Here is a 24810-nt window from a genome sequence, read left to right on the forward strand (position 1 = left end):
ATTGTGCTGACGTTGCTTCCAGATGCAGTTTGGAAGTTGGTAGTGAGTGTTACAACCGAGGACAGACAATTTGTACCCACTTCAGCACTCGGCAGTCCCGTTCTGTGAGCTTGTGTGGCCTACCACTTCGCGGCTGAGCCGTTATTGCTCCTAGTCGTTCCCACTTCACAATAACAGCACTTACAGTTGACCGGGGCAGCTCTAGCAGGGCAGAAATTTGACGAACTGACTTGTTGGAAAGGTGGCATCCGTTGATTATCACTGAGCTCTTTAGTAAGGCCATTCTACTGCCAATGTTTGTCTATGGTGATTGCATGGCTGTGTGCTCGATTTTATACACCTGTCAGCAACGGGTGTGGCTGAAATATCCAAATCCACTAATTTGAAGGGGTTTCCACATACTTTTGTATATATAGTGTATGATAACCACTTATTACTAAGAACAACATAGCAGTTTTACCTCCTCACTTTATATTTAGATTCTTGGAGGGTGGAAACGGTTTGAACTGTGTTTAGAGAGAGCAAATCACAGGTGCCTTTGTCCATAAACACACACACAAACACACACAGAGCTGTTTTTAATCTCTCTCCACTGCTTTCTTTCAATCTTGTCTGAGGGTCATCGCCAACAAAGTGCAAATTGATATTTGGCCAATTTTCTAAAATGTTTTCACATTGGGTGTTTATGCAGAGCTTAAAATGTATGGATATTGACAACAAAATCCATACCTAACTTATTTGTTGTGGATTCAGAGAGCTTAGGGGCATTTTTCTCAAAAACACTGAATTTACAAATATATATTTTTTTTAACCAAAATGTGAGATCAAGTAGGCCTAATGATGATGAAAAGTTTGACTGTATAGTGTTAGGTCATATTAGGCTTTTTGTAGCTGATTAAATTTGTCAAGGTTTTGTTGTTGATCAGCTATAGTTTCATCAGTTGGTATGGGTTAAAACAAAAGCCTGCACAGTATGTGGGTCTCTCTCCATGGACCAAGATTTCAAAAACAGTTGTAGGGGTGTGAAGATTTCGACATTTATAAAAAAATATATGTGATATTGTTAGCATATGGCGTCACAAAATGCAAGGTCGGGCTGCTTTTATCTTGGCTTTGAACCTTTCTCTTCGTTTCTAACCCATGGAATGGAGGAATGGGTCATCTCAGAAATCTTGGGTAAAAGCAACAATTTAAGGCGATTTTGAAAGATCTAACAGCGCCCTCTTTTGGATGTTCATGTACAGGCACAATTGAACTCGTAAAACAGGCGGTCATTGCTTGCAATAGGTGTGGGCCACCTGGCGCGCACGACTCTTTGTTTTACATCATGGCACGTCATAATTGTCTCTGTACATTACGTCAGAGCAATAGTGTTTTTTAAGGCCATGTGACAATCTGTCAGACGCAAATATCTGGTTTGATATCCGTTTCAGCCTACCTAAAATCATGGCTGATTTAAGAGGATAGAATTCAACCATGATGACTCGTAGCTCCCAGGAAGTTCTCTCTCCAGGTAAACGAAAATAAAAAGTAGCCTGGGTGCCTAATCTTGTAAAGTAGGCTAGATAAATACATTTAGGCTATATTGTAAATGGGTATATGGAAGGAGAAGGGATGGAAATGACAGAAGAAATGTTATAATCAAACTACATTGACCTTGTTGTTATTATCAAAAAAGTTAACCTAATATTTAAATATCTGTTTTAAAGGATGTTATCATTAACTGTTTGCCCTATAGTCCCCAAAAGCTCTGACCAGGGTTGGGGTCTGAATGGAGGCGGCAGGCGGAAGAGGAAAAGGTCTGGGTTCCACAACGCCAAAACTGCTTCCCCCGACTTAGAATGTAGCGGGTCCAAGGAGCCAAAGGCTTTCCAGGAGATATTTGCTGTGCCGGCTCCCCATGCACCCAAGGTCCTGTGCCGGCGTACAGGGAATGTTAGCCAGAGATGCAACGCTGTGACCTCCAGGGCCTGGGCCCCAGGCAGGGAGGGTTGGATGGAGCCTGTAGGCCATGGTCCAGCCCTGAACCAGACTCAAGGCCCCTGGCCACTGTGCCTGGTGGGGGCAAAAGATGACTGCCCCTCCACTTCCCGCCCTAAAGCCACTAAACGCCACCGCAAAGGTAAAAGTGACCACCAAACAGATTCAGAAATCATTTCCGGTTCCATCAGGAGGGAATTCATTTTCACAGCTTTGTTTCGTTTCAGCCCGGCTGGAAAAGCTGTATGTAAAGGGGCCGTTGCTGGGGAAAGGGGGCTATGGCTCTGTCTATGCAGGGACCCGCAAATCAGACGGCATGCCGGTGAGACAACACACAACTCTTCCCTTTCCTGTGAAAACACATGTTGTCTGTGTGACACTTAATATTGTTTTAGTGTCATACAAAATCTTAAGCCAGTCTGCTTACCCAGTCTGTTTCTGCCTCAGCCAACTTGTTGTTGTCCTGCTTGTTTGGCAAAGCAACAAAGAACTGATAAATTGTTGAAAGCAGAAACAGACTGGTAGTCTTATACATGTTTCTACTCTCACATTCTCAATCTTACACACTCGCAGAGTCCTCCTACTCACGCACTCAAGGGATCTAATCATCATAGACAGCCTCACTCCCTTGCAAATTCTTATATTCTTATCGTTTGAGACATTCTGTCTCATCGATGCTATAGCTTTTGATTGTCGGCTCTCTATGGCAGTGGACTGATTTGTGTTCCTTTTGCACAGTGCTTGACTTGGGCAGGAGCTCACTGGAGCTGAGTACCGGCTCCTCACATGCTTAAACTCCTTTTCCTTTTATAGAATATTAGCTCAAATGTATTGTGTTGCTCCTGCACCTAAATGTAAACAGTAACGGCACCCAAAATGAGTACCGGCACATATTTCAGTCCAAATCAAGCAGTGCTTTTGCATGAAGCTACTGTAGCTTATTTAAGCAGCCAAGGGTATTTAAAACAAAGAGGCTGCTCTCGATCCATCTTACACCTAAACTCCCATAACTCTTGTCCAGTGTCATGGATCAAGCACACACTCACCTTCCCTGGCCCACCAGGGGGCAAGATACAACTGAGGCTGGTCTTCTCATACAGTTGCAATGGTAGTCTGAGATATTTTCTTGGTGAGAGAATGGAGACTAAATATTCCTCTGGAGCAGTGGTTCTCTGCTGGACTGTGACATGGCCACCCAAAGTCAATGTGACCTGAAACAGGAACAAACCCAGGGCCCAGTGTTAAGCTATAACCCAAATTGGACTGAGCTGTGACTCACCATTTGAGACTGCTCTGCGGTAATACATGCCTTGGGCCATTGAATTGACAGGCCTATTCTCACCTAGGTCCTCCTGTTACAGTACATTTTATTTCCCTGTGGGCTGTCAGTCAATATAATTGCTCACCCCCCTCTCTGTCTTTCGCTCCATCTATCCTCCAGATTTAGCCTCTCTCCTTTCCTAACAGTGGCAGTGTAGGAAATGAGTTACCCAACCTCACTAAACTTTCCTTTTCAATAGAAAATCTCAACTTTCTTTTCATTTAGTGAGATCTTGCGCTGCTCCCTTGCAAATCAGGAAGAATGACCCAGTCATTAAACGAGCCTGTAATTATACTGAACAAATATATAAATGCAACAGGCAAGTATCTCAATGAGTTACAGTTCATATGAAGAAATCAGTCAATTGAAGTACATTCATTAGGCTCTAATCTATGTATTTCACATAACTGGGCAGGGGCGCAGCCGTGGGTGGCCACCAACTGGGGTGCCAGGCCCAGCCAGTCAGAATGAGGTTTTCCCCACATAAGGGCTTCATTACAGACAGAAATACTCATCAGCTGTCCAGGTGGCTGATCTCAGATGATTCCGCAGGTGAAGAAACCAGATGTGGAGGTCCTGGGCTGGCGTGGTTACACGTGGTCTGCGGTTGTGAGGCCGGTTGGACATACTGCCAAATTCTCTAAAACGACGTTGGAGGCAGCGTATGTTAGAGAAATTAAGATTCAATTATCTGAAAACAGCTCTGGTGGACATTCCTGCAAATTGAGCGCTCCCTCTAACTTTTGAGATCTGTGGCATTGTGTTGTGTTGTGTGTCAAAACTGCACATTTAAGAGTGCCGTTTTATTGTGCCCAGTACAAGAACCACCTGTGTAATGATCATGCTGTTTAATCAGCTTCTTGATATGTCACACCTGTCAGGTGGATGGATTTAAGCAAAAAATTAAGCAATAAGGCACGAGGGGGTGTGGTACATGGCCAATATACCACAGCTAAGGGTTGTTCTTAGGCACTCCGCGATGCGTCGTGCGTGGATACAGCCATTAGCCGTGGTATATTGGTCATATACCACAAACCCCCAAGGTGCCTTATTGCTATTATAAATTTGTTTCTAAAGTAATTAGAGCAGTAGAAATACTTTTTTTTGTCATAGCCATGGTATACGGTCTCATATACCACAGCTGTCAACCAATCAGCATTCAGGGCTGGAACCACCCAGTTTATAAGGGAAAATAACTCATGTCTGCTTTAATTGCACAGTGCAGCTAAGCAGCCTGACAACATTCCTTCATAATGGCTTTTTATGATGGTGTAACTGCTTTTCCTTTAATAACTTTCATATATCTTCACCTTGTCATTTACTTCTGTAAGCCCTTCATCATACCTGACCAACCTCAGCTGTCTCCTGTAGGAGTTCATTTTGTATTATTCTCATGAAAGCACTGAGAATGTTATAACAACACATTTTTGACATGTAACAGCTGTACTTAGACTGTTGTTGCTATTCATGTCCCACAGGTAGCCATCAAGTATGTGTCCAAGGCCCAAGCTGAGGAGGAGCTGGACATTGTGAGTGTTAGCCTACTGGTTGATTTTACTGTAGGGGTTATATCAGTTATCTCTACTAATGCTAGCCTAACTGCAATTGCTAACAGCAGTTCACTCTCCCCTTCCTCCTTTGCACGCGTGCACACGCACACACACACGCACACACAGCCTGGGCAAGAAGGGCCCCTGCCCCTGGAGGTGGCGTTGATGAAGCAGGTGAACGTGGCGCCACAGTGTCCCTACATCATGCAGCTGCTGGAGTGGTTTGACCAGCCATCGCGCTACATCATGGTGCTGGAGCGCCCCGAGCCCTGCCAGGACCTTATCGCCTTCTGCCAGGACCGGGGAGGCACCATGAGCGAGGGCTTAGCGCGCCAGGTGATGGTGCAGCTGTTGAGGGCGCTGAACCACTGCAGCGAGCGAGGGGTCCTGCACCGGGACGTCAAGCCAGAGAACCTGCTGATCCAGACTGACTCGCAGCACGTCAAGCTGTTCGACTTTGGCTGTGGAGACCTGCTGAAGAATACGGCCTACAAGGACTTTGCAGGTTAGAGACCTTAGAGAGTGTAAGGGAGGGAATGTGGTGGTTGAGAGAGCAGATCACTAAGAATTGCTCAGTGAGAGTGGAAGCAATATGACGGAAACTCCACTTAGCCCTATTGTTGATTTCAGCATGCAGCCTACGCTCTCAGTATGCTTTCAAAAAGGCTACTGAACAATACATTTCCTGTGTCTGTCCGCCCCCTCTCAGGCACCCTGGAGTACACCCCTCCAGAGTGGTTCCTACATAGACAGTACCTGGCAGGCCCAGCTACTGTCTGGTCGGTGGGCATCACCCTCTACAACCTGATATGTGGCTTCCTGCCCTTCAGCACCATCCGAGAGACCATCAAGGGCCGCGTGCGCTTCACCAAGGGACTGTCCCCCGGTCAGAGATAGAGGGATGAGGGAAGGAGGGTTGGATGAAGTAGGGGAAGAGGTTTCCATAAAGGGGTAGATGATGTAACCTCATACTACAATAGATGATTATGGAGTTATCCTCTGTCTAATCATATACCTGTTGTTACTTCCTCTCCACCAGAGTGCCGTCAGCTGATTCGCTGGTGCCTGAGCACTAAGGCAGCGGACCGACCAACCATGGAGCAGATCCAGCTCCATCCCTGGCTCCTGTGAGGGGCCGCCCAGGCCAATGAAAAATACAATTATAATCTCAGTTCATTCTTGTCTTAGTCATTTGAGTCACTTTTAAGCACTTTAACCGGGCACTTTATAGCGTGGTTTAAACCCCACCCCAAAAGACTAATAGCGAACGTGCATAAAGATGGCATTGTTTTAGCACTATCCAAAGTTTTTCAACAAAACCTTACACAAATGAAGATGGGTTTGGTGGAACTGGTGCTGCAGTTAAATACTATACTTTTGATTTATTTCCCCTGGAGTCTTCCATTCTGAAAATATCAATATTTATAGGCTTAGTGCTTCTACTTTTCTTTAGAAGTAAATTTTTTACAAATATCAAATATTTTATCTTTTTATGAATGAAATCCTGAAAGCGTAGCTTTTTCACAGAATTTTTTAAATAAAAGGAAACATGTCTACTGTCTCTTCAATCCTAATGACTGTGGGCACTTACTCTCCAAGACACCCACCCACCCACCCACACACAGGAAACAGGCAGGCCTAGGACATAGTTACACACAGACTGAGAAATGACGGGATGAACAGGAACAGAAGATGTGTCAACATAAATACCACTCTTATATCTGTCTTTACCTTCTCCCATACACCCACCATTACTATCATTTCAGTTAAGTCTTCAATTCATCTCCACCATCAATTCAAACTGCCACTCAATTACCATCCCCATCAATTCACAGCAACATCCAATAAACTGCCTTTACAGACTGTGGTGGGAAAAGTACTCAATTGTCATACTTGAGTAAAGATACAATACCTTAATAGAAAATTACTCAATTAAAAGTGAAAGTCACCCAGTAAAATACTACTTCAGTAAAAGTCTAAAAGTATCTGGTTTTAAATGTACTGAAGTACAGTGGTGGAAAAAGTACTATATTTTCATACTTGAGAAAAGTATAAAGTAAATGCTATACATCAAATTCCTTATATTAAGATTTTTATTTTATTTATTTTCTATGGACAGCCAGGCAAACACTCAGACATAATTTACAAATGCATTATTTGTGTTTAGTGAGCCCGAAAGATCAGAGTAGGGATGACAACCCGTTATATTGATAGGTGCACCATATTGCTGTCTTGCCTGAGCATTCGAAATGTAACGAGTACTTTTGGGTGTCAGAGAAAATGTATGGTAGTAAAAAGTACATATTTTCCTTAGGAATGTAGTGAAGTAAAAAAATATATAAATAGTAAGGTAAAGTACAGAAATCCTAAAAAACTACTTAAGTAGTACTGCAACATCACATAGTGATGCCAGGGGGAAATAGTTTCAGGGCCGGGATGTGGGGAGATGTCAGAGTTTTGACTGGTGCTCCTCAAAGCTGAGGGGAAAGACAGACATATCTGCTCTCTGCAGTACAATATAACATCAGAATGTGAGAGGGAAGCCTCTTGAACTGAGGGTGTATAGAGGGTGGGACGGGTCACTAACAGTCCGTGCCTTCCTTTTGGTTGACCGATGATTTAGCTGGCTGACAATTGTGGCCACCTTGTTTTTACTCCTCACATTGAAGTTGCTGTATCAGACTGTCATGTTGATGGTTAGGGTGCTGTACACCATCACCAGAGTATCTTGACCATCTTATTACCTTGCTCTCTTTCTTCCTATCCTTTAACCCAGATTTCTAGTTTGCAAAACACAGTCCTCACAAAACAGACTGCATATGTCCGAAAAAGGGAAGAATTAAGATAAAACTGAAAATACATTTTGACCTCAGTTTGAAAGTCTGGTAAATGATCTAGACGTATTCAGAGTGTAGACAGAGCTTGGACATTTCTCAAAAACTTTTGTTGGTTATTCAAGCATGACGTTGGCTCCAATCTCTACTGTTTTCTGATAAGTACTACCCCTCTGCAAATGCTGGGGCTAGTTCAAAAAGTGAGATATGTCTGTAAAATTAATGTTTGAGTTGTGAAAGACATTACTTAAATAAAGCATATAATCTATGTAAAACTTCAAAAAATAAAGATTGAGTCAAAAAGACAAGTTACAAAAAATCACAAGTTCTCTGTGAAACTAATTCTTTACAAAACAAGTCAAAACATGAATGGATGGAAGAGAGTTACTGACTTTTTCTCTGAGAGTGTAATCAACTCCTTTCATTTCTTTTTTCGATTCTATTTAATGTATTCAATTTTGCTGAATCTCGTTGATAATTATTTTGTTCACATTCTCGTATTACTTGGCAACATATTTGCTGCACTACCAAACCAACATGCTTGGTATTCAGTCTGTGTCCAAAATTATCAATTTAATTTCAATCGAGATGTGCCTCTGTCAGATGAAAGAGTTGATGATTTATATTAATGGCATCTCCGTGTATCTGCCTGCTGGGTTACTGGCATTTTGTGAAGCATACATTTCCCAGATATTCACTCAGAAATTGTTTTCCCATCAAAAACGGGAGAAGGTAGACATCACAGCTACACACGAGTCATTGATTTCCTAGCAGATAGCTGTCCTGTAGCACAACAGAGTAGACAACCAAAGAGTTCTAACCTTTATGCATTTGAGTTTATTGAAAACATTGTTTAGTTTTGGGAACAAAACAATTCTGCCAGTGCAAGAGTTGTTTTTATTAATACAATGATGTGATTGAATAGGGTTCCTAAATTTACAAAGGGACACCAACAGTCAGATTAAATGGGGGGTGAAAGAGGCTAATTGTAATTGGAACATAAATAATTAACTTGTCAAAACATTTGATTTCATAATGCTGTACTATTTTGAATGCAGAATGCAATATTCAACCTGTTTGGGGTTTTGTTAATTTTGATTAATATGAGTTCGTCTAAATGATCACTCTGAAGCTGAAACACTGTTTCTTTCAATAATCAATAGGAATGGCAGGAACAGTAATAATAATTGTAATAAAAGAGACAAAGTGACCATAGTTCCAATTTCATTGGGAGGAACAGTGATCATTTTAATAAGATGAGAACAGCTCAAGCCCAACTCTGTGACAGGTAAATCTCCATTGCCCATTGTCTGATTGTGACCACATTATGCTAATGACGGGTCGGCATTGCTTTATGCAAGGCCCTGAGGGCGGTGGGAGGCGATCAAGTCACCAGACTGGAAAGGTAGGTAGGAATTGTATTATCATATAAAAAGGAAGAGACATTTAGTCATGGGAACTGACCTTCATGGCATCATTTGGAGATATTCTGCAGGGATAACAATAAAAGGTACTGTAATACAAATTGAAGATATAAGTTTAACTCAAGTAATAATTAATGCTATGAAACACTAAGGATTTTCATTGTCCTCAGCTTACCTAACTAAAACAACGCTATACGGTTGTTGTATCAGTCATTAGGATACTCAGTTGATTATATATTTGTTCCCATCATTTCACAGGCATGTCTGCAGAGCTGTCATTTAGGAGAGACGTGATTGACACATGACTTAAAAAGTCTACTCCGCCCCCAGAAGAACTCTGGGCAAGTCACCCATCTGTCACATCCTGACAATCCTTTATTTACTTTGCCATCGGCGGTTTAGATGTTGTCAGTCATGTATTAAGCTAAATAAAAGCTGCCCCAAAAGATACAAAGGAACGAGATGTGGGGGTCAGAGAGGAGATGAAAGAAAGAAGATGACAGAAGTGAGGGTCATCATTGAAAATAATCCTGCAGCAACAGGAAATTAGAATTATTATGTGGATTATAATTCATAAAAAAATGTATAGGGGTTGATACATTTTTCCTAGGGGAAAATCAAGTCTCAAATTTCAAAGTGGAAATTACAAACTTCTGCCTTTTTAAACCTCAAATACACTACACGTTTTACAATTCCTGCAATGCAGGAAGGTTCTCCTGCAACAGGGTGATCAAATTAAGATGCTACATCTGTATGTTTACTGTATTTGTTATGGTTGATATAGTAGGAAGTTATTGTATTCAGTCAATCCCCAGGAAAGAAAAGCGAAGTCACCTCTCATTGAGTAGTGTACGTTTTCCAACAAACTTTCAGACTCAATGGAGAGCATTAAGAAGCCCACAGTCTTCTGTGGCGCTATATGATGAATCAAATGAAATGAGAAGCCAACTGAATAGAAAAACACAATTCTAAAGGGTGTCAGGGTGAAACAGGGTCAAGGTGTGTGAAGCATGATTCACTTTCTCTAAAGAGTTAAATGAATAGGGAGGTTGACTAGGCTGACTCTTGGGAGCTCTGCTGTGGTGGCTAAAGGCAGTTTGTATTTACGTCCCTAAACCTGCCTCCAGGCTGCAACCATAGAGCCAGGCCTGCACTGGCAGATTCAATAGTGTTAATTAGATTCACTGGAATAGGCCTGGGCTGTGTGGATGAGGAAGGTTCCACAATAACTTCCTGCCTGGCCCTCAGGTTTGTGAGGTGTCTTCAAGGACTGGAGAAATCATTTCAAATGAAATGACCTTGATGACCTTTGGTATATGGGTACTCAATTATATTCAAGGTTATGGTACAGCCAAGGCCTTTTCCATTTAAGTTAAGTTCAGTTGCCTCACATAAAGGGAAACTTTTACTTGTTTGAGGTAGTCTTTATTGGTAACAATGGTGGCCTCGCTTACTGAAGTTCAGGATGTTTGTGAAGTGCTATCATAAAATAGCCTTAAATAGATTCCATTACTGTGTATGGGGACAGCTTCTACTCAACTCCTTTATTTGCTAAGACTGTCGAGGCAGCTAGGCAGACCTTCCATGCCTTCCCCTACTCTGGGCCTATAATTTACCAGCTGAATGGTATTGGAGTTCGTCTTTGTTCACAATCACACAAACAGTGTTTAAATTCTTCTCCAGCCCATGTAAAACACTGATGAAAATCTCTTCGCTTCGATCAATGTTTCATTTAGACAGTAATAATGCAGTTTTAGTATTGCCAGCGGCTACAGCTTCTCTCAAAAATGTTCTGGCATATAAAGCTTTTCAAGTCAATCAATCAAATGTATTTATATAGCCCTTTTTACATCAGCCGATGTCACAAAGTGCTGTACAGAAACCCAGCCTGAAACCCCAAACAGCAAGCAATGCAGATTTAAAAGCATGGTGGCTAGGAAAAACTCCCTAGAAAGGCCAGAACCGAGTATAGCCCACATGCCTAGTATAGCCCACAAAGACCACCCCCACGGCACGAACCCGAGGGGGGCGCCAACCCGGACAGGAAGATCACGTCAGTGACTCAACCCACTCAAGTGACGCACCTCTCCTAGGGACGGCATGGAAGAGCACCAGTAAGCCAGTGACTCAGCCCCCATAATAGCGTTAGAGGCAGATAATCCCAGTGGAGAGAGTGGAACTGGCCAGGCAGAGACAGCAAGGGTGGTTCGTAGCTCCAGTGCCTTTCCGTTCACCTTCACACCCCTGGGCCAGACTACACTCAATCATAGGACCTACTGAAGAGAGCAGTCTTCAGTAAAGACTAAAAGGTCGAGACCAAATCTGCGTCTCTCACATGGATAGGCAGACCATTCCATAAAAATGGAGCTCAATAGGAAAAAGCCCTGCCTCCAGCTGTTTGCTTAGAAATTCTATGGTCAATAAGGAGGCCTGCGTCTTGTGACAGTAGCGTACGTGTAGGTATGTATGGCAGAACCAAATCAGAGAGATAGGTAGGAGCAGGTCCATGTAATGCTTTGTAGATTAGCAGTAAAACCTTGAAATCAGCCCTAGCTTTAACGGGAAGCCAATGGCTAGCACTGGAGTACTATGATCAAATGTTTTGGTTCTAGTCAAGATTCTAGCAGCCGTGTTTAGGACTAACTATAGTTTATTTAGTGCTTTATCTGGGTAGCCGGAAAGTAGAGCATTGCAGTAGTCTAATCTAGAAGTGACAAAAGCATGGATACATTTTTCTGCATCATTTTTGGACAGAAAGTTTCAGATTTTTGCAATGTTACGAAGATGGAAAAAAGCTGTCCTTGAAATATTCTTGATATGTTCGTCAAAAGAGAGATCAGGGTCCAGAGTAACGCCGAGGTCCTTAACAGTTTTATTTGAGATGACTGTACAACCATCAAGATTAATTGTCAGATCCAACAGAAGATCTCTTTATTTCTTGGGACATAGAACTAGCGTCTCTGTTTTGTCCGAGTTTAAAAGTAAAATATTTGCCGCCATCCATTTCCTTATGTCTGAAACTCAGGCTTCCAGGGAGTGCAATTTTGGCGCCTCACCATGTTTCATTGAAATGTACAGCTGTGTATCGTCCGCATAGCAGTGAAAGTTAACATTATGTTTCCGAATGACATCACCAAGAGGTAAAATATATAGTGAAAACAATAGTGGTCCTAAAACGGAACCTTGAGGAACACCGAAATTTACAGCTGATTTGTCATAAGACAAACCATCCACAGAGACAAACTGATATCTTTCCGACTGATAAGATCTAAACCAGGCCAGAACTTGTCCGTGTAGACCAATTTGGGTTTCCAATCTCTCCAAAAGAATGTGGTGATCAATGGTATCAAAAGCAGCACTAAGGTCTAGGAGCACGAGGACAGATGCAGAGCCTCGGTCTGACGCCATGTATTATTGTGTTCTCATGAATCCTCAAACAGAGTTATTTGGGTCCGATTCATTTTACATGCACCTCTTTATCAACATAAGGAGATAATAGTAATTTGGGTAAGCCTCTTTTAAATTGCATATGAATTTGAGTTTGTTTGTTTATTCAACCTTTTTTGAGTGTTGTGTTGGGAGGTTAAAATTAGTTGTTGAGGGTGTTAGCCAACAATTGAACATCTTGTAGTTGTGTTTAACACAGTGGGTGTATCTCACAGCCAGTCTATGTGTCTGAGAAAGTAGTGTGCTCTGCAGACAGAAGCCTATTTGATATTGTGTCAAAGACGATGCTCATGGAAACCACAAGTTGCAGCAGTGCAAACAGAAATAGAGTGAGTACACAAGTTCTGACATATAGCACACTGCTTGATTCATGATAAGATCAGTAACGTGCATTATTTCTCATTTGATTGTTATTAATATTAAAAGAACAAAGTTGTTTCTGTTGAGGAGTATGCTCAAAGGACCCCGGCCTGACTGTTTTCTGGGAGATGGAACTGTTCAGGACGGCAATACTTCTGCCAGTTCTGGTCCTCTCTCAAGGTAACACAGTTTAATCTAATATTTCTGCTTAGATTGTATTCAGTTCTATTATCTTCAGCGGCTCTTTTGATGGAAAGTATGACGGTTGTACTCTATGTACATCAAACACAGCATCAAATGTATTTTAGAATTGTTTGTATGAGATGTTTGATAATACTAAAGATATGCACATCAAAATAGTTGGCAGTGGAGTCACATTTGCTTTTTTATTATGCTTCTACATCACCATATTTTTTAATTAATTTCTGTTTGCTTCTTATTCATGTCTGAATAAACAAGTGCATGGCGTTTCATTCTACTTGTTGACAGCACGTGTTGGTGTGTTCAAGCAAATAATAAAATATTCATACATAAAGGGTCTGACCGTAGTGATGCCAATTAGGTGTAGGCTAAATGCTGCATAATCTTACAGAGGATTACTTTACTTCCCAATGTAAGGTGTTTACTGCAACAGCCAATACGATTCATCGAACACTAGCTAGCTAAAATTCAAAGACTGCTTGACGCAACATAAAAGTGCAGGGAATTGAAATCAACCAACCATAGTAAACAATGATTGGCTGAAGCGTAATAGTTTTTGTATGAATCACTAATTTGTCACAGAGTGATACATAAACAAAGTGATAGTTCAAAATGCATTGCTTTCTGAGGAGAGCTGTGACATGGGTTAAAGCATGAACAAAATATTATTTTGCTTCACAAAGATGATGCATGATCTGCATTGATTAATTCAACAATGAGCCACAGATGTTATTAATTGAATACCCATCTAACAACTAAATTGACCAATTGAGGCAGTTGATAATAGCTGTTATGAAAACCAGTGTAAATATAGTGATTTAAGGACTCCATATTATATCCTTCTAATTGAACTATTGTGTAGCCACCTTGAAATACCACCAACAGACAGTTTACAAAATGGAAAAGATTATTCTGATTAGAGCCAAATTCAATAACTTTTTTGTGATGTACTGCTGCGTGCCCTGGGCTTCATATAGCATTGACAACACAAAGTAGGCTGAAATAACTGATTGGACAGCGGCATGAATATTCCCATCTATGCATAACTGCAATAATTTATCATTTATTTTAGTTTAGTTTGTTGTTTGTCATATTTCAGCCTTTCTAAATAAAGACCACTCTGTTCCGGGGAACTTCTCTGGGTCGAGAGAGACTGATGAGCAGAAGACATCCAATCTAAGTGAGTTCCAATTTTATTTAAATGGTTGGTATTATGCTAAAAAGATCCTCAGAACCCGAGCCTCCAATCAAGCTTTATTTGGTCCGGAGGCCACTGCAATCTACATCGATCTTACTCTCTGAATACCACCCCCCCCATTCCTTCCTAAACCCCAAATTCCAATCCCTCGTGCCCATCCAGTCAAATTGCTAGGTGCTAAAATAGAGGGATGAATGGGTAAGGTGTCTGTGTGCTTCTTAGAGGGAGGAGACACAACCTCAAGCAACAATCCTGCAGAGAACTTGATTGCTCACAAGCCATTATACTGAGATCGAAATGAGATGAGGCAAAGGCTTTTTTTTTTTTACTATAATGATACAGGTCACCAGCAATTAAGCCATAGTGAGAGGATATTTTCATTGTTCTGAGGGTGATGATGATGCGTGATGATGATGGGAGGAACATCCCACACAAACATGCTCTCTCTAACACACAAACATACAATTAAAATAAGAAAATAATGGGTCAATTGTCATTCGTGTCATAGAGGATATCAAATGGTCCAGTGGATTCAGATTTTTAAGAAAAATACTATCAATCAGTTATTCAGTTATAATCATACTACACTAACCTGGTTTTTATTCTCTATTTGTTGAACCTAAAAAATAAAAAAGATTTAACCTTTATTTAACCAGGTAGGCTAGTTGAGAACAAGTTCTCATTTACAACTGCGACCTGGCCAAGATAAAGCAAAGCAGTTCGACACATAACAACACAGAGTTACATGAAGTGCAATTCCAACACCTTTAAACAGGGAAAAAAGTGAAGACTGAAGAGTGAAATGTAGTACCAAAGGCTCCTGTGTCCATTGGTTTGAAACTACAGTGAGTATTTGGTCCAGTGGTGTTTCTGGAATCAGGTTGGTCGACTTCAGTGTCCCCCTTCGAATTCACCACCCAGTGACATTTCCACAGGACATGACTCACAGGATGTGGTTGCTCTGCTGAACGTCTGCAAAGAGCACAGCAACCGATAGGCCAACAAACAGCTAGGCCATTCAATGTGTCTGGGTATGTGTGTGTATTATGCTGTATAACATGTACTGTACATGTGGCTACACTACATGGGGAAATATAAACATCTGTATTTCACTCTCATATTGATTCTGCATCTCTTCATCCCTCCAGCCATATCTCACCCCCCCAGGCTATCTCAGCACTGCTCTGGGGTTGTCGAGGTGCTCCATCAAGGGCTGTGGAGGCCAGTGACCTTTGACCTTGGGTCTGCAGAGTGGGCCAAAGTGGTGGAGGACATATGTACCAACCTGAGCTGCGGGGCAGTGTACGAGCGCAGACAGAATGGCACAGCTACATTAAACTACTCCAGCTCAACGTGTCTGAGCCAGTGTGTCTACAGAGACCTACTGGTGGAGAACTGTACAGAGCTCTCATACACAGACTGCTCTAACCTGACTGAGATAATCTGTGGTAAGACCCTCATTGCAAAGCTTATGCTTGGATCGGCACAATTTATCTTGAGCAACCACAAACACGTTGTTGCAGTAACGCCTGCAAATTGCATGCAATGGAAAGCCATCATATGGGTTGCTCTCCAAGTGTTTTGTGGACGCTTTGCAACAAGTTCCTCCTTTCAGCACGCTTCCATTTTCAAGCTGCTTTTTAATGATCCTGAGTGAGGCCCAGCTTCTATCGAGGTTAACTGATGATCTATGAACTGATTGGTTGATCTGTCCATTCCTCAGGGCACCAGGCCGTGCGATTGGCTGGAGGCTCACACCACTGTGAAGGACGGGTGGAGTTGTGGAGAGAGGAAAAATGGGGAACGGTGTGTGATGATAGTTGGGACCTGAGAGATGGGGGCGTGGTCTGTGCTCAATTGGGCTGTGGCTCTGCCCTAAATGTGAGCGGGCAGGACGGGTCTTTTGAAGTGGGTGTTGGTCTGGTTCTCTTAGATGAGGTGAACTGTGGGGGGAGCGAGAGGAACCTATGGGAGTGTCCCTCCATGGGGACAGTCAACGACTGTGGACACAAAGAGGACGCTGCAGTGGTTTGTTCAGGTAAGCCTGCAGCTATAATATTATCATTGTCAGTTACTGTATTCACAATCATGTCATTTAAAAATGACATTTTAAACGTGAATGGAAGCTAAGTCAATGTCATACCCACTACTTAAAATAGCTATGTTGTAACATAGTGTTTGTATATTCTCCTTAGATTGGTCTGAATATGGATAGTGCAGTAATAACATGTAAAACACATTACCATGATTGAACATCCGGTGTCTTGGTGGCGAACCAAGTCCCCATCATCTTAGCGCTGATTTTCAGCACGCTAAACGCTGTCGACAATCAGGGTTCTGATGATTGCGAATCAAGAATGATTTGGCTCGTGATCTTATCAGTGTGTCTGAATGGATAGCACTCAGAGTCTCAGTCACACTCAGCACTGATACTGACGAACAAGAATCAAATCCTCCTACAGTAATGCAGCGATCAGGTGATGTGAGAGGTCATAAGACGAAAAGAGACAGCTGCTTTGCATATTAATTATTGTTATTTTCATTAACGGGAAGGGAAAAAGAAACACACAGGCATCCCAAAAACACACAGGCCTAAGTAATGCATGTCACTCAGAAAGTAGACAAACCATGTCAATACCACGTCGCAACAGCTCTGTCTGAGGAAGACCCTCAATGAAAGATGTTCAACCTGGGAGCCAAGTTCAATAGTTCCTTGGTGAGAAAACATCCAAACGGCCTTGACCTCAACATGACAACAGTTGTTCGCCACTTCCATGGGTTTTAAATCTTGTATCTAAATGACATTTTTTTGTTGACCATGTTTTTGTTGTTGTTGTTCTTTTATAATTATTTATTACAAAAAACACAAGGAAGGGGTAACATTAAAGTATTAGAACATGAAGGACAAACAATACAGCATCAAGACACTATCAAACATGTGTCAGTCTTTCCGCAACAGAGCCATCCTTATGTGTGAGGGTGCGTGTGCATGATAGTGATATAAAATATGTCATAGTTTCCTTTTTCATGATCACAATCTTCTGAAACCCGAACCCTCCAAGATCCCCCCACAGTTCCCCAATAGCTGTCCTTTAACCATTCGAGACCCCTCCCACAGCCCCCCCGGAAGAAAAATAAAATAAATAATAAATCCATTCCCCACCCCCAAGAACCCCCCAATGCACCAACAACCAAGAGAACTAAAGAGAAAAAAGGAAAAGACAGAAGAAAACAGCAAGCAACAATGCAAATATATATATTTTTTATATTAAATTTAAAACAAAGGACATAAAGAACAACTGAAATCATAACAGCAATGCCTACTTTATATGTTTGTGTGATTGTCTGGCATTATTACATGTATATGTGTGTTCTTGTATGTGTTTATTTGTGTATATGCATGTGTACAAACACCTGCACGGCATCAGCCTCAGGCAAACCGACATTAGTTGTAAAAACACTGCCAATTAGTGTCATTCAAATGTACTTTTATTATGTTTTATTTAGACTTTTTTCTCTCCTTTATCTTTTGACCATTGTTCTCTCTCACACAGAAACTCCACTCCCACTTGTCTCCAATTCCACATAACAACCCTCAGCTTCCCTCAGCCCATCCCATCTATCTCTACTGGCCACCCACTTCGTGTTTCTACGCAACACATATCTTTCAACTATGCTATGATGTTTAACGTACAATTTCAATCTATCTAATCGAATCTACAGATTGCGTGTTGAAGATAAATACTTTTACTAAGTATATTATTAATTGACTGACCCGGTCTCTCCAGATCTCCTAACAGTACTATTTCTAGGATCAGTTTTAGATCAATGCTATGCATTTTCAGCCATTCCTGAACCTGAGACCAGAAACAGACTACCTGAGGGCAATACCAAAATAAATGGTCTATTGTTGGTGGCAAGAATTCTATATAATAATTTTAGCTGTAAAGCACAAAGTCTTGAATCTTGCGTTGTTTTATATATCAACTCATACACCCTGTACCATGGAATCGGTACATCAAAAATCTCTTCCCAACTATTTTGCAATCTGTATGGCACAGTTGTCAACATCCTGGTCCTCAAATGAAACTGGTATACTTTCTTATTTATGCTATTTTTATTCCTCCGCCAGAGATTTATATATCAAGCTATTCTTGAATATGGGTTGTCTCATCAATTATTCCATGCCTATTTCTAGAAAATATTTACTTATTTTAGAATATTTTCTCCTTTATATTGGGCAGACAGACCAGTTCCCTACCTCCTCCCACTGCCACCCGCCTCCTCCATTTTTGGGGCAATGCTGTAATCAATTGGTTGTACTCTTGGATTGAGCAGACCTTCCCGTACAATTCTGATAACTCCACGAAGGACATAACTCTACCATTCCAATTTACAATATAATTTAAGAACAAAATACCCTTTTCAAACATCTTTCCCATAAATATAGGTATTTTATCAACCAGCACATTTGTTGACCATGTTTCCGATTAATTTCGAACACCTCAAGTGATAGTTAATTATGTAGGCCTACTCAAAAGGCTACATCCATCAATCTGTGAGTCCTACACATTTCAAGTACATTTTTTAAGTAAAAACACACACATTCCTTGCAGTAATTGCCAAATGATTGACTGCAATGTCTAACTTTTGAATAAGAGTCAGATATTGGTTCAGTAGATCATTAGATACACAGATGGACAAACACAACTCCTCTTGGATTTTACATTTTTGAGCAAATGTTTTTTTAAACAAACCTTTTCCCCGTCTTTCAAACAAGAGTGCCTTGAACACTCAGGAGAAGTGAGCCATGCATCTCTTATACATTCTAGTTCTCTAACACCTCTAGGACTTTTCCATTTCCCTGACAGGAATTCCATCTCAACCAGGCAACGAGACAGCAGAACAGAACACCCAGACTTCAACCACAGGTACATTCAATAGATGCTGACACACATGACCCTCCATGTGTGTAATAATACAACAAGAGTGTCTGCTCTGCTCATATGAACATGTCAAGAAGAATTTGTTATCTAGTCTGTACTCTGCACTATGATTTGTTCTTGTTTCCAGCAGGCTCAGTTCTACTAGTCACCAGTGCAGAGAGCTGGTCCTCTCCTCCCACAGCTGCTGTCTGGGGCTGCATCGCATTGTCTATAGCCCTCCTCCTCACACTCCTCTCCAATGCTTCACTCTTCCTGTCTTACAGGAGGAGAGCTGGTGAGTCATCGTTTTTCTCTATTTTTCTTTCTCTTTCATTGCCTCATACTCAACTGTCACTCTTCCCATTTGTTCACACCAACAACAACAAACATGCTATCATCAATGAGCAGTAATTAACACTGAGAAATTGCTTTGTCTGAAGGGTATTACATATTCTTCTCAATGGTATGATAATACAACAACACAACGCAATGTGATTCAATACAGTACACAAAGAAAATCACCCAACTGGAACAGTATGCATACCACTGGGTTGGTTGATTGCTCATTAACGAGTCCCACCACCAGTGTTGTTTTCACACCAACTTAAAAAAGCAGCACATTTTATTTCACAGGGATGATAATGCTTTGAATATGTGTCATATGTGACAGTGGTCTAATTAAAATATTTAATTGGTTTTGAGATGTATTGTCCTTATTTTCTTGTCCAACATCAAAGACAACAAAGGCCAACAAATCTATTATCCTAGCTTCGGTAAAGAGAAGTTTCAAAGGCAAAACTTTCCCTTCATTACTAGCACTTCTGGTTCACCAAAGACAAGATGGACGTCTGCTGTCCATCCAGTCTCAACACACTGACCGAGGGGAGAGAGTCAACCTCCTCACAGTCACCACAGACACAGCTGATTACAGTGAGTTCCTACCGATGCACTTGTCATCTCTGTGCCCTTTAGTTACTTGCAATTTCAGGAAATGTCTTATTAGTTCAAGTGTCCCATTTGTCAGAATACATTTTCTCTATGTGGCCTTTCATGCAGCTCCACAGTACCTTTCCCAACAACCCTCTCAGAATGACACCGACGCCTTGTGTGACTCTGACTATGAAAACTATGACTTCAATGACCAACCCTCTGTTGCCATGGCTACTGCACTTGGTCAGTTCATCTTCATAGTTTTGGATAAATAGTGCAATTCTAAAAGAAAAAAGATGGGAAGTGACACATGGCTATTAAGGGAGAAAGTGGTCCAAGGACTTGCTCACAGTGCCAACCAAATGTTCTTTTATGTTTTCATTAGTCAGGGTCCTTGACAATGGAGTAAGCACAAGCAGAGAGCCATGGGAAACCACGCAGACAGCAGAGACTTCTGACGCTCCTGAGAAATATAATATTATTGCTGAGACAATCAACGGCATTGAAAGAAAAAACCCTGCCACCCAAAGTCGTAAGTTACTGTCGGGTTGGGTGAACCAGATTTTTACCATGATCATATTGTGTCCATGTCCGACAGGTTTCTTCTATGGACATAATGTCCACTTAAAATCTGAGACTTTTCTACAACCGTTTGCAGGACAAGGAATCAGAAAAGTTATAATTTGCTGAAACTTGCCATGGTGACAGAAAAGTTGAATAAGAGCCCTATTGTAACATACTAACACTAACAACCATTTGTATGTCCAGTGCATTCGCTGGTGTCATCCAGCACGTCTTCTGGGGAATGCTATGAGAACATTGAGACACTGGAGAAGGAGCTGCTGGACTCAGGTCAGTCTAAAATGCTCAATGGCAAATGCTGCAACAGAGTCAGTCAGTGCATCTATGAAATCCATTCTCATTAATCAACGATAACAGAGTAACTGTGTGGAATGCTAACCACCCAGGTCCAGATTTGAGAGAAACTGCCCTCACAGACTTGATCTGTGGAAGAGAGCCATCCTTGGGATCGAGTAGTAGTACATCATCAGGGGAATCCTACTACAACGTGGGGATGGCAGTGGAACAGCATCTACAGTCAGGTCCGTTCAAGTCAAAATCAGGGGAACAACAACACACAATTCATCTGGCTGTGTCTAAACACTGAATGGGGTAGACACAACAGCAAAGGCTTTTTGCACTACAGAACAGTACATGAAAGTATTGTCTTGAAAGTTTTTGGGAGAAAATATGTAGATTCGTAATTACTTCACAGGGAGCACATTTTCACATTTTCTCCTCAGAGAACACCTATACACATTCCCCTGTGCAATCAACCAGTACACACCAGGATCAGCAACAGCCTGTGAACAGTAACTGCCACCTACTGAGCAGTCAAAATCAAGGTACCTGATACATTTCTGATGAGTCTGTGCATGTGTGTTTCAAAGGTGGACAGAATTTCCATTGAACCGTGTAATGTTCCCTGCAGAGACTAATTCTCAGTCTCCTTGCTGGTGTCATATTGTGTTTCAAAACCTGCCAAATTAATTTGACGCCACCGGTGTAATCCCTGAAAGAAACAGAACAAATCATATTCAAAGGTTTCTCTAAGTTTATAAGCCAATGTGATTTCAAGTTGTGTCAAAACTCAATTCAAAGAACTAAGGTAGTCTGACAGATGGAGCCATTGGGTATGGGGCATAAACATCTGTGAGGATTTAAATTGTACTTAATTCCTTTAGTTTTCGCCAGATTTACTATCACAGTGAATAATGGAAAGGGTAGTATTTCTGGCAGGCACATGCTTGAATCCAACAGAGGGAGGGAGAGAGAGCGGAAGAGACTGTCCTCATTCAGATGGAGGAAATTGCCTGGCTCTGTTTTTCACTCTAATCTGCCATTAAGCTACGGAGAGCTACACCTCAGAATGACAGAGTCAATTAGATTACAGACACTAATACCCTTTATAGACAGACTTTACGGCATTTTGCCTGTCATTTTTTTTATTATCTGGCAATGTTTTTTAGAACCCAATTCACACAGTCCCATTTTTACCACATTCTTGCCGGGATAAGCCTTTTATATCTCCCGGCATAATTAGGAGTGGGAGTAGATGTGGGTGGATGTCTGTTTTAATAAATTAATTAAATATACACCATCACAAAGAAATCCATAATGAATTAGCTTTTTGGCAGGTCCTAAGAAACATTATAGGACCAATACAATTTATTTTCAAAATAATAGAATGGCATATTTTGAGTTTAATGATGTTACTGGTCTGTGCAGCCGATATGCTACATGGCTGTGCCATGCATATAAAATCAAGTTATTTTGTTCATTAAACAGACAAGACACTTGGGCTACACTGATCACAGTCAACACACATATATTTTGTAGTAGGCTGAGAATATAATGAAATATAACAGAATAAAATACATCATATTTTCCCCACACAACTTGCGTCACAGCAACGTGTGGAAGTGCTGTCATATAAAAAAAAGAGTGATTTTGAAACAGAGCCCAAGGCAAGCCCATGCTTTTTTGATCCATGTTTCATCTCTTTTCTACCCTCACTCCACTTTGATAGGGAGTAGGCGTAGGGTCTTACATTGAGAGTATCTTCATCATGATACTGATAGAGAATAATAGCAATCTATATTTTCAAAAGCATGAGTCTCCTGTTCATATTTCACCTCTGCAGGCTTTTGGAGTTGCCTATACGCTATTGAGCATAATAATAGGCCTTCGCTTGATTTAAGGTACATTATTGCATGCTAAATGTTTCTAATCAGTGATAGATGAGCAAACAAATAGACGAGTTACCACCTCTACTTATTTGCCCAGCCAGAGAATTAACCAAATATACAGATGGAGATTCAGTGAAACAAAATCACATTGACAAGTCACAGGCTTTCAGTTGGGAGTAGGCCTAGGCTGCTATGCGACTGTGAGTGAAGAGGAATATTTTTCTCTGCTCATATAGTAGTAATTAAGGCCTAGTTCACTAATTCTGATTTGTATGAATTATTTATGACTTAATTTAAATTTATTAGGGGGTGCTGCAGCACCCTCATTTCATCTATTTGCTGTGGCTATGCCGTTAATGCAAAGGGGTGATTAAAATGTTCAAACATTGATGCATTACGATTAAGGGTAGGTTCCCTTGAGAAAGATTAAGCCTAGTCCTTGACATAAAGGCATGTTCAATGGCGGCACCAAGTACCTGTATTCCCCTACACGGATCACAACTGTGCAGTAGATTCTAGAGTCATGTACTGTCTGTAATGTTCATTGCCTTCATAAAGTAGTCATACCCTTTGACTTATTCCACTTTGTTACAGTCTGAATTCAAAATGGATAAAACAAATTAAAAACACATACCCCATAATGACAAAAGTGAAAACATGTTTTTAGAAATATTTGAATTTTAATTATGAATGATCCCTTAGTGGTTTCCTTCCTCTTCCACAACTGAGTAGGAAGGATGTATCTTTGTAGAGACTGGGTATATTGATACACCATCCAAAGTGTAAGGAAAAACTTTACTATGCTCAAAGGGATATTCCATGTGTGCTTTTTTATTTTTACCCATCTACCAATAGGTGCCCTTCTTTACGAGGCAATGGAAAACCTTGAATGTCTTTGTGGTTGAATCGGTTTGAAGTTCACTGCTTACAGATAATTGTATGTGTGGGGTACAGAGATGAGGTAGTCATTCAAAAATCATGTTGAACACTATTATTGCACATAGTGTCTACAAACATAATTCAACTTTGACATTATGGGGTATTGTGTGTAGGCCAGTGACACAAAATCTAAATTTAATCCATTTTAAATTCAGGCTGTGTAACAACAAAATATGGAAAAAGTCAATTGGTGTAAATACTTTCTGAAGGCATTGTAGATGCAAATTGCTAAAAACATGTAGCCTATTGTGGATGTATGTAAATGGTAATGTGAGTCTTTTATACAGATGATTCAAGCAGCTCATCTTCCTCTGAGCTTTATGAGAACATAGAAGTCCAAGATGAAGAGGGGATTGGTGATGTTACCGTGAAAGAAGACCCGGACCAGTCTCTTTCTGACAGTGACTACGATGACATAACAAATTACTAGCATTTCATCAAACATAGCAGTGAAGTGAGAACTATAAAACAGAGTCATTTACATTTTAGCAGATGCTATTATCCAGAAAGACATACAGGAGCAATTAAGTTTAATTCCCTTGCTCAAGGGCACAGACAGATTTATTTTCACCTCGTTAGCGTGGGGATTCAAACCAGCGACCTTTCGGTTACTGGCCCAACGGTCTTAACCCCCTTCGCTTCTCCACTGCACAGAATGACCAGCATTGTGAACAAACAGCACTGTCACTGATATTGATTCATACGGTGACCTGAGCCACACAAAGCACAGTCAATCAAACTTTTTAAACTTGAAATTCAATTGCGTTAATATTATCAAGGAGAAAAGCAACAAAAATGAAGTGCATTCAACATTAATTCAACTATGACTTGATGTGAATAGCCTAGTGTATAAACGCATATGCAGATGTTTTGTACATAATATGAGCACGTTTTGCAATCCAAAATATCTACTTCTGACCGGGCTATCACAACAAATTAATGTCTTTGGAA

At 41.0% G+C, this 24810-nt stretch overlaps 2 protein-coding genes across 5 annotated transcripts; both read left to right on the forward strand.

The window, feature by feature from the left end:
- Positions 1-1479: 1479 nt before the first annotated feature.
- LOC139572592 (serine/threonine-protein kinase pim-3-like) lies at positions 1480-5982 on the forward strand. The gene is made up of 7 exons (XM_071395291.1): positions 1480-1513; positions 1739-2122; positions 2208-2302; positions 4780-4830; positions 4978-5356; positions 5561-5737; positions 5891-5982. Exons 1-7 carry the CDS (start codon positions 1480-1482, stop codon positions 5980-5982), a joined length of 1212 nt encoding a protein of 403 aa, XP_071251392.1.
- A 6805-nt stretch (positions 5983-12787) lies between these two features.
- LOC139573640 (T-cell differentiation antigen CD6-like) lies at positions 12788-24291 on the forward strand. Of its 4 annotated transcripts, XM_071397322.1 has the most exons (14): positions 12788-12885; positions 12990-13096; positions 14217-14297; positions 15464-15763; positions 16039-16353; positions 19187-19246; positions 19389-19535; positions 20057-20170; positions 20297-20413; positions 20556-20702; positions 20939-21022; positions 21139-21273; positions 21475-21576; positions 24147-24291. In XM_071397322.1, the coding sequence occupies exons 2-14, from the start codon at positions 13045-13047 to the stop codon at positions 24287-24289; spliced, it is 1797 nt and encodes a 598-aa protein (XP_071253423.1). In that variant the 5' UTR covers positions 12788-12885; positions 12990-13044; the 3' UTR covers positions 24290-24291. The 4 variants fall into 4 exon arrangements, with proteins under 4 accessions (XP_071253423.1, XP_071253422.1, XP_071253424.1 ...); XM_071397321.1 differs by having other exon boundaries at positions 12851-13096; XM_071397323.1 differs by having other exon boundaries at positions 12851-13096; positions 19392-19535.
- The last annotated feature ends 519 nt before the right edge of the window (positions 24292-24810 follow it).

The sequence above is a fragment of the Salvelinus alpinus genome, chromosome 4 (genome assembly GCF_045679555.1).
Source record: "Salvelinus alpinus chromosome 4, SLU_Salpinus.1, whole genome shotgun sequence".
Taxonomy (NCBI): Eukaryota; Metazoa; Chordata; class Actinopteri; order Salmoniformes; family Salmonidae; genus Salvelinus; species Salvelinus alpinus.

Coding starts and splice junctions, on each gene's coding strand:
- LOC139572592 (XM_071395291.1), top strand. CDS start 1,480: ATGACTCGTAGCTCCCAGGAAGTTCTCTCTCCAG. Junction 1,514..1,738: donor CCAGGAAGTTCTCTCTCCAG/GTAAACGAAAAT, acceptor TTTGCCCTATAG/TCCCCAAAAGCTCTGACCAG. Junction 5,357..5,560: donor GGCCTACAAGGACTTTGCAG/GTTAGAGACCTT, acceptor GCCCCCTCTCAG/GCACCCTGGAGTACACCCCT.
- LOC139573640 (XM_071397322.1), top strand. CDS start 13,045: ATGGAACTGTTCAGGACGGCAATACTTCTGCCAGTTCTGGTCCTCTCT. Junction 19,247..19,388: donor CACCCAGACTTCAACCACAG/GTACATTCAATA, acceptor TCTTGTTTCCAG/CAGGCTCAGTTCTACTAGTC. Junction 20,703..20,938: donor AAACCCTGCCACCCAAAGTC/GTAAGTTACTGT, acceptor TTGTATGTCCAG/TGCATTCGCTGGTGTCATCC.